General features: G+C 46.2%; 1 protein-coding gene across 1 annotated transcript in view; it reads right to left on the bottom strand.

Annotated features, from left to right (window-relative positions):
* The window catches only part of LOC121295471 (regulatory-associated protein of mTOR), a gene marked incomplete at its 5' end in the record, with an annotated part of 50,181 nt that extends 39,560 nt beyond the window's left edge, over positions 1–10,621 (bottom strand). The window contains 6 exons of the mRNA XM_041220106.1: positions 84–228; positions 434–534; positions 2,158–2,217; positions 6,045–6,220; positions 9,162–9,308; positions 10,451–10,621. Of these exons, the coding sequence (XP_041076040.1) occupies positions 84–228; positions 434–534; positions 2,158–2,217; positions 6,045–6,220; positions 9,162–9,308; positions 10,451–10,621 (800 nt within the window). The remainder of the gene's footprint in view (positions 1–83; positions 229–433; positions 535–2,157; positions 2,218–6,044; positions 6,221–9,161; positions 9,309–10,450) is intronic.
* Between the last annotated feature and the right edge of the window lie 3,345 nt (positions 10,622–13,966).

The following is a 13,966-nucleotide window of genomic DNA, read 5'->3' as shown; positions in this document are numbered from 1 at the left end:
TATCTAACTCTCTATAATGTATCACTATTCTACTTGAATCCCCAGTTCTGTGCTGGTGCTGGCAGGGCGTGAGGATCACTCACCACATAGCGTGCATGTATGTGGGGGGCAGGCGGGGGCTGCTCACAGGCGTGCAGTTGTACGACCTCATTATCCTCTCGGCCAATAGGAAGTTGCGGAATAAACTCGCAACCAGCAGGTCCTGGCGGAACAGTTTCTGGAACAGGTCTGTGGGCAGAAGAAGGACGTGAGGGCTCTGACACAGCAGAGAAGGGTTGCATGTGGGTGTGTGTGCGCGTGTGTGCGGTATGCATAAAAGTCTATATGTATAAAGTACTTTTGTGCTCCAAAGAAGTAACCGTTAAAAGGTGTGTTCAAACAGATAGGTCAGGGTCATTAAACACAGCGTTGCCTAAAAGGAGTGCAGCCTCACCTCTGGGCAGCACGTTCCAGGCGATGGTGTCGGTGATGGCCGTGAAGATCCAGTTCAGCTCCCCTAGCGGAGTGCGACGGTCATTGAGCCGGCCAGGGATCCTAACAGGACAGACAGACCAGACAGGGAATAAACATGTCGAAGCTGGATGCTTTCCAGCCAGTGCATGTGGATCACACCGCTGAAGCACAGGCCAGTCTCACAAACCAAGAACATTGCTGTTTTAATGAGGATGTCAAATTGTACTGAGCAGCAAAGATTGTCTGGCTCAGCACAGCTCTAATCCTTCCTATTATACAACACAGACTGCAGCTGGACACAGCCTAGAACCAGGCTCCCACTGCAGGAGACCTTGGGGCGACCCTGCTCCCTGACCCTCTCTGTGCACAGCCAGCAGCTGGCTCCCCAGGAGAGGGGCTGGCTCCCCAGGAGAGGGGCTGGCTCCCCACGAGAGGGGCTGGCTCCCCACGAGAGGGGCTGGCTCCCCACGAGAGGGGCTGGCTCCCCACGAGAGGGGCTGGGTCTGCCTCTCTGCAGTGTCCATGAAGCTGTTCGTATAGCACAGTAACTCGAATGCAGCAGCATGATCAACTAAACAGCAAAACCCTGCCCTGTGATATCTCTTACTGTGCTTAATTAATATTAATATGGCATTACAGGAGAAGAACCAGGCATCCACGCACACTGCCGCAGTGTAAACTTACTCAGTTATCTGTTTAAAAGACAATCAATACGTGAATTTTTCTCTTCCTGCAATGCTAGTACTGTACCTTTCAACAGTGCATCAGAGAGAGAGAGAGTCTGCAGATATAACTCTTTGGGTCTACTGATGAAGCTTACCAGGAACAGCTTTCAGTTCCTCTGTGGTCTTGAATGCAGATGTTAATACTTGCATAATAAACTTTTCTGTTTATTATTTTGATGCTTTATGTTTTCATGCATTCCTCCTAGATAATTAGCATTTCATTAGCTTGCTCATTAAGCCAGCGTCTGTTATGTGAGCTGTTTTATGTAAACCAGCTCCTTAGAAGGAAGCAGCTATGTCTCACGGCACTACCCTGTTAAATAAAGTTTGAATAAAGTCTGATAAAGTCCATCTCCACGAGGCAGGACCGTGCTGCAGGCTGGCCTTGGGAACAGCTCTGCCAAGGCTGTGATAATGAACCCTTCAGTGAGGAGAGAGATCAGGGTTAGAATGAACTTCCGGAGCGTCCTGCTATTGGCAGCGTATGACTCCCACAACATCAATACCATCAATAAGATCAACCACAACATCAATACCATCAATAAGATTCAATACCGCAACATTCTTAGTTTTACTCTTAAATACCTTTCTATTGCATTTCCCACTTATATATATATATATATACACACACACACACACACACACACACACACACATATATACATATATACATATATATATATATTAAAAAAACACGTCCTCCTATACAATTTTGTGACGTTACAGGATCCTCCATTGAGAATGCAGGCAGCCGCAGGGGTGAGGGACGCTTTCCCTGGCTTTGCAGGGAGCCTGGTTAGATACAGCTTGAGTGGGTTTGTCTCCTAACAACTGGCCCTCCATGCCAAGACCTGGAGAGACTCCTGACCAGCGGCTCACTGCCATGTGCAGAGCTACCTGCCCCACTTTCCACATCACCCTGGAAACTAGACTCCACGCCACAGGATAGCATGGGGATGTGACTAACCCTGGCACCTACTTCTCAATTACATCCAGCGTCACTCCGGGAACCAGCTTGGCACTCTTCTGCATACAGAACCTGGAGAAACAGAGAGAGAGAGAGAGAGGGAGAGGGGGGAGGCTGTGAGATACAGGCTGCGAGTGGCAAATACAATGTATTTCAAGAGGAAAATCAAGCTTGTTTAATACATTCCTCTCGCAGTGTCTCAACCCAACCGCTAAACCTGTACTCATATTCCTCTCGCTGTATCTCAACCCAACCGCTAAACCTGTAATCATATTCCTCTCGCTGTATCTAAACCTGTACTCATATTCCTCTCTCTGTATCTAAACCTGTAATCATATTCCTTGAGGTTTGACTAGCAGAGAGAAAAACAGACCATGTCTGTCTGCTTGACCTAGTTGTGGCTCACCACTCCACTCCCAACTATTCACCAACAATTCTGCTGAGGTTTGGTTTAAAAAAAAAAAAAAAAAAAAAAAAAAAAAAAAAAAGGAAACTTGCAGAGCTAAATGACTGAATCACCTTTAGTCTGCACATGATTTACTCATTCAGAAAACCCAGCCTCTCTATCCCACCCCTGCTTTACTGCAGAGGCGCAGAGCAGTGCTGCGCAGCACACAGTAGCGCAGAGCAGTATTTCTTTCTGCGATGGGTTTAATAAAACAGAAACATTTGTAACAGGCTCTCTTGTTCTCCAGCCAACCACCTCCACCCCACAAGCCAGAGAGCTGGGTCACGTCCACTCCCAGCACTCAACAGTGGGACGGGGGGTGGGGGGGGGGGAGTCAATCCGATTAAAAAGGACCAAACCAGAGGTGATGCCGTGCGCAGAGAAAACAAAGGTTAATTAGTGTAAATGCTATCCTGACGCATTTCTTGAATTCATCCTTGTGTTTCCAATACAGTGTTAGCGCTGCGAATGGGAGTGGAGAGCAGGATACTGAAGAGGGGGCCACCCGTCAGAGCAGCCTCCAGAATCTGCAGCACACTGCCAAAGCATTGTCCTGATTAGTGATGGCCTACGTTAGGTACTCTGGTTTAAAAGGGTTCTGAACACACCTCTTTGTACAGTATATACCTGTCAATGCTCCCCATTTAGTGCTTCCTGTTATCTAACTCAGAGATGGAAATATGGCTCCTGCTGCACAGCACGTTTCATCCAATCCTGGTTTTGCTATAAAATTTAATAAGACTGAGCTTGTTACCTACACACTGGCTAATCAAGCCTGTACTAAAACCTGGAATGGGTGAAACTTCTATGCAACAGGAGAATTATTTTCATCTCTGTAAACAATACACAGGAACTGCAATGCTGCTCCAAGCAGCAGAATGGGGGTGTGGAGCATCAAAAACAGGATGATTAAAGTTGACACCTGGTATAGGGAGGAGAGCGAGTGAGGAGGAGAAGCATGTGGGAGAAAAATCCTAGATAAAGAGCGAGCAGGCATGAAGGAAAGAAAGAAACAATCTTATGAGCTTCAGCAAACAGGAATATGATATGAAGATGCATCTTTGCACATCTCAAAAGCTGCTCAGCGGCAGGCTGCAGAGTAGAAGTTCCTCTCGCTCCCCGATTACCTTCTCCAATACAGAGAACTCATTTTGCAGCATCACATCAAGCACCCCCCCTCCCCGAGACCCCCTGTGCTAAAGCACACGACAGTCAGTTCCACTTCATTAGCTGTGCAATCGAGAGCAATAGGCGCTCCGAGGTACACAAAGGAGTTTCTTTTTGTTCTGCATGTGCACAGGCTTTTGCTTTGCATTTCAGGATCAGATCTAGTGTGGATATCAAGATTAACTGAATAGATAACCTGAGGGTGAATTATGGTATTGACTGATAAGGAAACTCTGCTCTCTCTTGGGTAGGACAGGTAACGTGTAACATGATAAATGCATTAGCTGGGCAACTTGTCACCAGAGGGGCGCTGAGAGAAAAAACAGGACAGACCATGCACTGAAAATAGACTTTATCATGGCCCAGCATGGCCTGGTCCTGCACATGTGCTAGTGCTGTGACTTTGCGATTCCTATAACCCAGCGCCTCGGGAATCAAAGCTGGTATTTATTAGGATTCAGGAGGCTCTGTTACAAAGAATTAACTGGGAACTCCCCACGCCTCTGATGCAAATGAATTCCATCGCTCCAACAGCCCTTCTAATCTGCAGGAGGGCTGAACGATAAGCGGGAGAGACAAGCGCGGCTATCCTCAGCAGAGCCTGTTTATCTGCTCCTTAGATAAAGTGAACAGGAGAGCGTGGGCACTCGCACACCGGCTTCTGAATACTGATTGCAGAGAAAAAAGAAAAAGCAGTGTCTGATTTCAGGTCAGGGTCGAGAGACAGGGAAACGCAGCGCTTGATCTCGAGTCAGGGTGAGACACAGGGAAACGCAGCGCTTGATCTCGAGTCAGGGTGAGACACCGGGAAACGCAGCGCTTGATCTCGAGTCAGGGTGAGACACAAGGAAACACAGCGTCTGGTCTCGGGTCAGGGATAGACACAGGGAGATGCAGCGTCTGATCTCGAGTCAGAGGGAGACACAGGGAAACGCAGCGTCTGATCTCCGGTCAGGGTGAGACACATGGAAACGCAGCGTCTGATCTCGAGTCAGAGGGAGACACAGGGAAATGCAGCGTCTGATCTCGAGTCAGAGGGAGACACAGGGCGCACCTGACGTGGAGGGGTTTGCTCTTTCCTCCTTTAAATAATCAAACAAAAGATTGGAAAAAATCTCCCTGCTCACCTCAAAGCCAGCCTGCCGGCCCACACGCAGGCTTTCATTGGCTCAATGAAATCACGTAATTGATCACATCAGGACTAAACCAGTTTCCCTACAGTATTCATTATATAATATTGTATAGAATATCCTGCCTGCTCCATGAACCACATGAGCAAGTCCGTTGTTGGCTGGTTTCATAGACCCAGATTAGCAATGTTCTTGGACTGCATTACCTCAGGGGCTAATCAGGATTTCACCGCAGTCCCTCAGTGGCAATTGAGACCAGGGCACAGGTTGTTATATAATAATGCAAACCAACAGACTCTGGTCATGTACATTAAACTGAAGGAATCACTCTCCTGTCCCCTCTCCCATGCACTGAGACCAAGCCACGCAGGGACACCTTAGAGTGGATATTTCGAATCAGGTTTTCAGATTTGCTTTTAAAATGCTGCAGCAGCAGCAGAAGCCTCTTATTTGCGATCCTCCCACGCTTTCTTTCTCCTGCTTCACTCGCAGCTCTCAGGAATCAGGTTGAGGAAATCCCTTCAACACTGTGCTCCGTCAGCTGTCATTTTCTGCTCCAGTGGACTCTGTAAACACGCTCTTTCCGCCTCCCTCCCTCCCTCTCCATCAATGCTTGAATTCCTTAACATTTTCAGCCTTAAGCTCTAACCACTAGACCACACTGGCTCCCAGTCTTTCAGCTCTAACCACTAGACCACACTGGCTCCCATGCTCTACTCCATGTGTTTGTGTAAAGAGGGGAGGGGAGGTCAGTACAGAACAAGGTACCGAAAGTGCAACTCAGGAGAAAATATCAATCAGAGTGTCTAAATTAAACTGCAGGGATGGGATTTAGTCGGGCTGATCTCTCACTCTTGTTGTGAACCTGAAATCGTTTCTATGAACAAGTCACTTTCCTCATATTGTATTACAGCGAGGGGTAGGACAGGACCCAAACTGTCAAGAGAGGGGAGGGATCACAGGGCACAGTCAACTCACAAGGACGGCTAGAACTGCACAACAGCTCTAACCGACGTTTTTAAATAATTTACTTAATAAAATAAAAAAAGTGCCTGAACAGGTCAACGTCGGCAGAAGATACGCAAGACACCCCTGTGCAGGGAGACCGGTCCCTTGGAAGAGGGTGATTTCACCAACATGGGCGTGACCCTCACCAGCGCAGTGCGATCTTGATGGGCGTGGTCAGGCAAGATGTGAAGAGGTCGGCCGGCAGGTCGGAGTTCATGGGGAGGAGCTCGCTGGCGTCGCACGCTGCCAGCTGGATGCAGTTCTTCATGGAGGGTGGCAGCGGCACCTGAGCCAGTGGGTGGTTTGGGTTGATGGCAGCTACCTAGAGAGAGGCACACAGACAGAGAGAGAGAGAGAGGCACACACAGAGACAGAGAGGAGTGTCAGGGTACAGAGTTCCAATCCTACACGGCCAAGGAGGACCAGGGGGGACCCCAACATGCTGTGCAACAGAGAGTGCAAAGCAGCGTGCCTGCTACACTGAAGCTGCTTTCCCAGAATCCTCCTGCTCATCCTCTGAAACACACAGGTTTACCTGCCAGGCAGCGCAGATTATATTTACAATGACAGGTTCTGAGATAAGCAATCAATCACAGGCTAGGCAGGTCAGAATGCTCCCCTGCTCTTTCTGAATGGACTGCCTCAGATCAGCAGACTCAGGCTCATCTGCATGGAATCACTTTGTGCCAGTCTCCATCTGCACCACCATGGCAAACTGGAGAACTCAATCTGAATCCTGAGCTGGAGAAAAGGCAGGATGTGTCTCAAGAGAGCTCCCTTACTACACTACAAATGAAATAAAAAAAGACTAAATGAAACAGCCCTGCAATTTAACTAAGTTGTACTGAGAAGCAAACTAGTGAAAACCGTTGGCAGGTGTGGCAAGCATGTCTCTGTCTCTGAGAGGCATGGCTAGTGGGGGTCTTGTCACCTGGCCTGACTGCTGTATAGTGGGGTTAAAAGCCTGCCAGTAAAGACATGCAAACCTGTGCAGGTTCCTGAAAACAACAACAGCCTATTCAGAGCAGGCAGCAGCCTTCAGTGCAAAATAAACAAATACAAGAAACAAAAGAAACACAAAAAGAATAACCTGCTTCTGTGTGTTTTCCCTGATGTCTGTCACTGAGTTCCTCTAAATCACTTCATTAAAATTATAAACACCCCCCTTTTTGAATTGTACAGCTTGGGTTCTTTCAGCTGTCAAGGCAGACAGCAGCTTTCACCTAACTGCTTTGAAAAGCCACGCAATCTTACAGCACAGAAGCGCTGTGTTAAACAAAGGAAAAAAGAGACAGACAGACCTTGAAATGCACCATACATAATCCCGGAGATCGGTCTGGGTTACTATTACCATTAAAACCAGATCCATTCAAATCATTAGCAATGCCTTTCTCAATTGTAAAACATGAAAAACATATCGCGCACACAGACACACACGCGCACACACATGCGCTCATGCACACAGACACACACATGCGCTCATGCACACAGATACACACGCACAGACACGCACGCGCACACATGCGCTCATGCACACAGACACACACATGCGCTCATGCACACAGATACACACGCACAGACACACACGCGCACACACATGCGCTCATGCACACAGACACACACATGCGCTCATGCACACAGATACACACGCACAGACACACACACGCACAGGCGCGCACATGCGCTCATGCACACAGATACACGCGCGCGCACACGTTTGTAGGAACTAACACAGAGACATGGTCACACAGAAGCAAAACTGGATTGCACACATGGAACCATACTGCTCACAAATCAATACAAGTAAAGGGAAAGCAACCACACGGAGGATTCATCTTCAATAAGGCCTTTACTGATTTTTTGAGTTTTGTTTTAAATATTTTATAAAATGTTAACAGTGTTCCCTCTCTTCATTATAACCATCAAGGCTCACTGTACTAGCCTGAAAAATAACTCACGCACACAACAGCTTCATTCCAAGAGAATAGCTTTGATCAGTCTGCCAAGTTTATCTAATTTATTCTACAAGCATCACAGCTTTGCAAGTCAGCACCCCTCATGCTTGACCTGAACTGTATCTGCCTGCCTCTCTCTCCCATTCAGGCCTAGCCCTCCCTCAAGCAAAGCTGCCATTATTCTGCCAGACTGGGTCATAATGTCCTGGGTTGTGCGCAAACATACAGCACTACAGTACAGTATAAGTAGTGAGCTCACAGTGCTGGAATCTCATTAGTTTAACAGCCTAAGTTTAGTTTCTGCTGTTTGCAGATAATCAACCAGTTTTAAAAACTTTCCTGTAAATAATTTACAACTGACATGTAGAAATGATGCGTTTAAAAGAGAAAAAATATTTCACACAAGAATGTTTTGAAAAAAAAAAAAAAAAAAACCCTGAAAGGGATGACTTATTTATTGCACACTGCTGCTGTAGCAGCAGCCCACATATCTGGAGCCACGGGATGAAACAACTGACAGATGACTTACTGACTCCTTTTTCTGTACAAATTCAAAGCACATAAGCAGGCAGATAAACACTCGCTTACTCACACAGACACATCATACATTAAAATGCACACTCCTGCTCACTCACATTCATATACACTGCAATACTTTACTTTTACTTTAATGCAAGCACAACACACACGACAACCAAACACAGACAGACACACACACACATGCACGCACGCAGACAGACAGAGACACACAGAAACAGAAACACACACACACAGACATGCACACAGAAACACCATTCTCGTTATACGGTGGTGGACAAGCAGCACAGTCTCTTAGCTACTGCATGGGGCCCGAAAGTGTTACAAAGGGGCAGCACTGCACCTGTCTGTCTTATGATTACTATTTGTATAATATTTTTACAGTTGTGGATGAACCTCTCCCATCCTCTCCAAGCTCGTATCAGAGAGAGTCTTTTCATTGTGCTGAAACAACATGTTACAAATAACAATTTACTCTAAAGGGCTCTTTTCTCAAGAGTGAAAGAACAAGCCCCTGGCAAGCCCGTTTTTAAAGATCAAGCCTTTAGGATGCACATTGCTCATTAATTTCTATACATAAGCAAGACATTTCACACAGGCACACACCTTGAACCTGTGTCTCACGAGATCCAGTCCAGGTCTTTATTCCAAGCAGGTCTTGGTTAAGCTGAACCTGCTAAGCGGTCAATGAACTCAGTGACCTGACTGGGGAAAAAACCCCAGAAGGGAGTGCAGCAGAGTGTACTGTGTGAGCTCTACAGCGGCCCCTACCTCCAGCTCCTGCTCCCGCTGCAGGGCGAACTGCTTGAAAGACTTGACGATGATGCCGGCGTTGGAGCAGTCGTACACGAAGATGGAGGGGCTCCCCATCCAGGTCTGCAGGTCGTAGACAGAGAGGGGGATGTACTGAGTGTAATTCTGCAAGACAAGAAAACACAGCGCACTCACACCAGACACCAACCCCAAACCACTGCACCGCAAGACAGCGCTGTTACTGACATCACAGCCTGAGCCAAGGGAGCTTCGTTACTGTCTTGAGAAGCCAAGGTTACAGGTTTTACACTCCTCGCTCACTCAGTCATTCCTAAACCTATGCAGTTTAAACATAAAATCGTTTAAAACCACATGCAACGCGAGTCTTGAACGTTACCCTGTTACAAGTCTTCCCACAATCACAATGAGTGAGAGTGCTTCACACGTTTCAGCAACACTAAGTTTACCATGGTGTTTTTGCACTGTGTTTTACCATGGTGTTTTACCATGGTGTTTTTGCATTGTGTTTTACCATGGTGTTTTTGCATGGTGTTTTACCATGGTGTTTTACCATGGTGTTTTTGCATTGTATTTTACCATGGTGTTTTTGCATTGTATTTTACCATGGTGTTTTTGCATTGTGTTTTACCATGGTGTTTTTGCATGGTGTTTTACCATGGTGTTTTTGCATGGTGTTTTACCATGGTGTTTTTGCATGGTGTTTTACCATGGTGTTTTACCATGGTGTTTTACCATGGTGTTTTACCATGGTGTTTTTGCATTTTCACCCTGCTTTTTCCATGGTAATACCATGCATTTACCCAGGTTTACCATGTTAGTTAAAACGCTATACCATACCTCACTGTTCTTTACATTGCTTTGCTATATTTAACCATGCTTTTACTATGGTAAACTTTTATAAGGGAACCCGTAAGGTTTTGTTCATTACGGGACAGGTACGATTCACACACATTGACTGAACGGCTGCAAACGCAATGTACCTAAAGCATGTCTTTATTCAGTACAAAGGGAACACTGTTGTCACAGTGCAGGACACCGTGTACAGAGTGTACACACAGGGAGATTTTTTGTGAGAATATTTACTTGGCTCCATTCCTCTTTGAAGAAATTGATAATTCTTGGCTACATTAGCAGCAAGCAGGTGTGTTGATCTCTGGACTTGCACACTGCTAGTCTGAGCAGTGGCTCACACTGCTAATGGTGGGGTCTGGGCTGGGCCAGATCTGTTGTGTTACCCCCCCTGCACCTTGTTGAAGACCCCGATCCCTTGTGTTACCCCCCCGTACCTTGTTGAAGACCCAGATCTCCCCGTTGACGGTGGGCCGGGGCACGCCGTGCCCGTTGTAGTGGAACAGCACCCTCTCTTCCTTGGCGTTGCGGCGCAGTGAGGTGCACAGCTTCTTCACCTCGTCCACCGTGGGGTCCAGGCTCTGCTTGTATCGGGCCTGGAGAGAGAGAGAGAGAGAGAGACACAGTCAAGGAGCTGGATTGCAGCAAGATAGAGCAGCTGCAACGTTAAGGAAGTTTCCTCAAGCCTGGGAAAGCTGTTCTGAAGATACAGGGTTTGATTAGCCCAACCAGCCAGAGACCAGTATCACAATCACCGGGACCTGGATTCTGACACTCCTGGAATTGTGCTAAAGAATGTCCATACCAAGTCGCCCCTCCCCTGCCCTCCCCTCTTCCTCTCCCTGGAATTGGTTGCACTGCTGTGTGCCTGTATCCCTGTCACTGAGGCTGCTGCAGCAATCCCTCACTGGTGAATAATGAAAACATTACAACCAAAACCTCTTTGTGTATTTAAATAATTGTCTTTTATTAAAATCTAGGACTGCGGGAGTTGAGCAAGGAGACGCTCTCTCCCGGGAGGAGTCAGGATGTGATGTTTCACTTCTCATTTCATTTTAATTGAAAATAAATCTGTGCGCTCTGAAATACATGTGTGTGTGTGTGTATATATATATATATATGACGCACACACATACTTTATTAACAAGTTTTTGTATTGCATTTAATTGGAGGCACAGTGAAGCAGCAACCTTTAAAATCCCTTTTTCTCTTTACGAAAGCAAGGTCCTGCAATTTATATGGAAGCAAGTGTTCTGTGAAGCTCATTTCCAGACACTGGACAGCTGAAGCTCATTTCCAGATGCTGGACAGCTCAGCCTGCTGCACTGACAGCGTTGTGGACGTCGGCTGCTGTGTTTGTCTCGTATTTTCCACGCTACTGTACCTCTATATTCCTCAGTAAACTAATGAAGGGGCCCTTTTACAGTGCTGTATAGCGCATATACAGTTTACTTCCTCCATGGTCTATCAGTGATTTAACAGCATTTGTGAACTACTGAATTGAGAAATAACAAATGATGCATAAAACATAAATAAAGCCAAGCATGGATTTGAAATCAATACAGTACTATTGCATACTGAGTTTAGTTTTTTTCCCCCATTAGAAGTGTTTGACTTCCTACTGATGTTCAATCACAAGTCAATCAGCAGCTGCTCACTACAACAGCCTTACAACCCAGCCCCCGAAGACATCACCTGCCCACTGCTCTCAGCCGTTAACACAGCACAGAAATCGGGGCTTTCTTTCATTTCCCTGGAATGGGTTAGTGTTTGTTCTCTCTGTAGTAATCTGTGTGTGTGCGCGCGCATTAATATTTTAAAACCCTGTACAGTATTGCGTGTAAACTACTGCATGAGCAAATAAACTGGCACAAGTCCCACAGCCTGACCTTCCAACATGCCTCTGCCCTGCACTGCGTACCGAGCGCAAGAGGAGGAGGAGGAGACAGGCAGGAGGGTTTCAAACACAACCTTTCTGCTTTACTGTATGTACTACTGCGATATCTTTAACACAATCGCCATTGTTTTATTAACATATCCCTGGTTATAAATCAGTTTGGAGTAGTTCTTTTTGTTTTACATCAGTCACTCATCGGGTCTTCTGAATTCACAGCGTTGGCTTTTCCGCAAGGCACGCCGGACTCTGGGACAGTCACTGTGTTTTGGGTCGGCTCTCTTTAGTGCTTAATGGTTTTCATGCAGACCAGCACAGATCAGGTGATGTCAGGGGTTGATAACAGTGCAGTACAGCTCTGGACAGAGCCCCATGGCTTGAGCAGGGCTTGCACTTCAAGATGTAACAGCAGTCTCAAACTTGCAGAACTGGATACTCAGGCTAGTGCTGCAGCACAGACACTAAAGCACTAGTTAGTTAGTGGTTCCAAATATGTGAATTGACAGCCTCGGTAATACTTTCATGTACCGCTTGGAAGGTATCTGGTGTGCACGGGGTGTGCTGTCTGTGCTGTTCCCCAACGATACTGTATTAGTAACACAGTGTCCTACAGGAGCTGGAACGAGGATCCCCTGCCAGCTTATTAACAAGACAAAGCCAAGCAGGACCCAGCAAAGTGTTATATTGAGGCTTTCAAATGTGCCGGCAAGGCTGGACCTGCTGCAGTTCCACAACAAAACAGTATACAAAAAAATCACATCCACTGACCTTCAGAACAGCAGAAAAACACTTTCTAAAAAAAATCTTAAAAAAATCAGCCAAATCTCCAGCTTTTCAGGACTTGATTCACAAAGGTACAATAGTGGAATCAGCAGCCACTGGCCTCTGGGGGAGGGGGTCTCAGCGTGGCTCTCTGGATTGATTTCTCAAGGACACGGAAGGTGTTTGAGGCCAGACTAGGGGTTCCCAGGAGACCCCCCCCCCCCTTTTCACTCACACGCCAATGCTAATCTTTTTTTTTTTTTTTTTTTTTTGCATGTATAGAAAACGATTCAATGATTCAACTGTGACTGTGCAGGAAGTCAGTGGGATGAAATTAATATAATTCTGCCTCGGTCAGCTATACCTAAACCCCTCATACTCTACATCTCTCCTCCGCACACTGGATATTAACTATTGATCACACTCACAATTTAATTTCCCTGTTCCGGAGCCATGGAGCCTGTGTTTCTGTGTAACTGAGCCTGTGTTCTGTGTAACGAATAACAAAGGGGTAGAAATGTTGGGGTTGCCTTGAAGATCAGGGATGCCAAGATATTTGCAAGATGTTTTCTTTGCTCTCTATGTACAAGAAAACTAGACAGCAAGAAGTTGTGAAAATGTTTCTAACTAAGTGACAGGATTGTGTACCCGATACGGTGTGACACCAATAGGTGCAACTGTTTCCCTGTGCCCAGAAGAGGATGCAAGTGCAAAATGGTTTGTACGAGAGCGTACACAAGCCTTGTCTTTCTGCGAGGTCTGTGCAGCTGTTTCTGTGAAAGCTGTTTGCAACGGCACCACAGTCACAGACACAGTTTTCACCGCTATAGCACCTCAGTTGTAACTTTTTCCTGTTGTATAAATATGTATTCATTACACAAGGTGTCAGGACAGCAAACAGAAAAAAAATTATTATTATTTTTTTTTTTTTTTAATAAATTATTTGCCTAACGGCGTCAACAAATTCAGCGGTGTGAAATGACTCTGTGGTCTCTCAGGACTCACAGCCCTGACTCCTCTCCCTCTCTGTCACTTTCTCATTAGTTTTGAACTTGGCAGGTTTAATCATTAGAAAAACAGGGCTTAAATTGCATCTGCAATAACATCAAATTAACCGGCTCACAGATGCCTAGGGATGGAAGAGGTTGTAATAGATTCTTGGATTGTTTTGAAACAGGATGGCAGATTTCCAGTGCGAGACTGTTAAAACAGTCATTAAGATTCCTGTTGGATCTGTGCGATCCAGTTTCTTGTTCATGAGAGGTGCTGTATAGGCAGCAATTGACAGTTCAGCCTT

Source organism: Polyodon spathula, chromosome 20, assembly GCF_017654505.1.
Source record: "Polyodon spathula isolate WHYD16114869_AA chromosome 20, ASM1765450v1, whole genome shotgun sequence".
NCBI classification, from domain to species: Eukaryota; Metazoa; Chordata; class Actinopteri; order Acipenseriformes; family Polyodontidae; genus Polyodon; species Polyodon spathula.
This window is presented reverse-complemented; position numbering and strand designations above follow the sequence as displayed.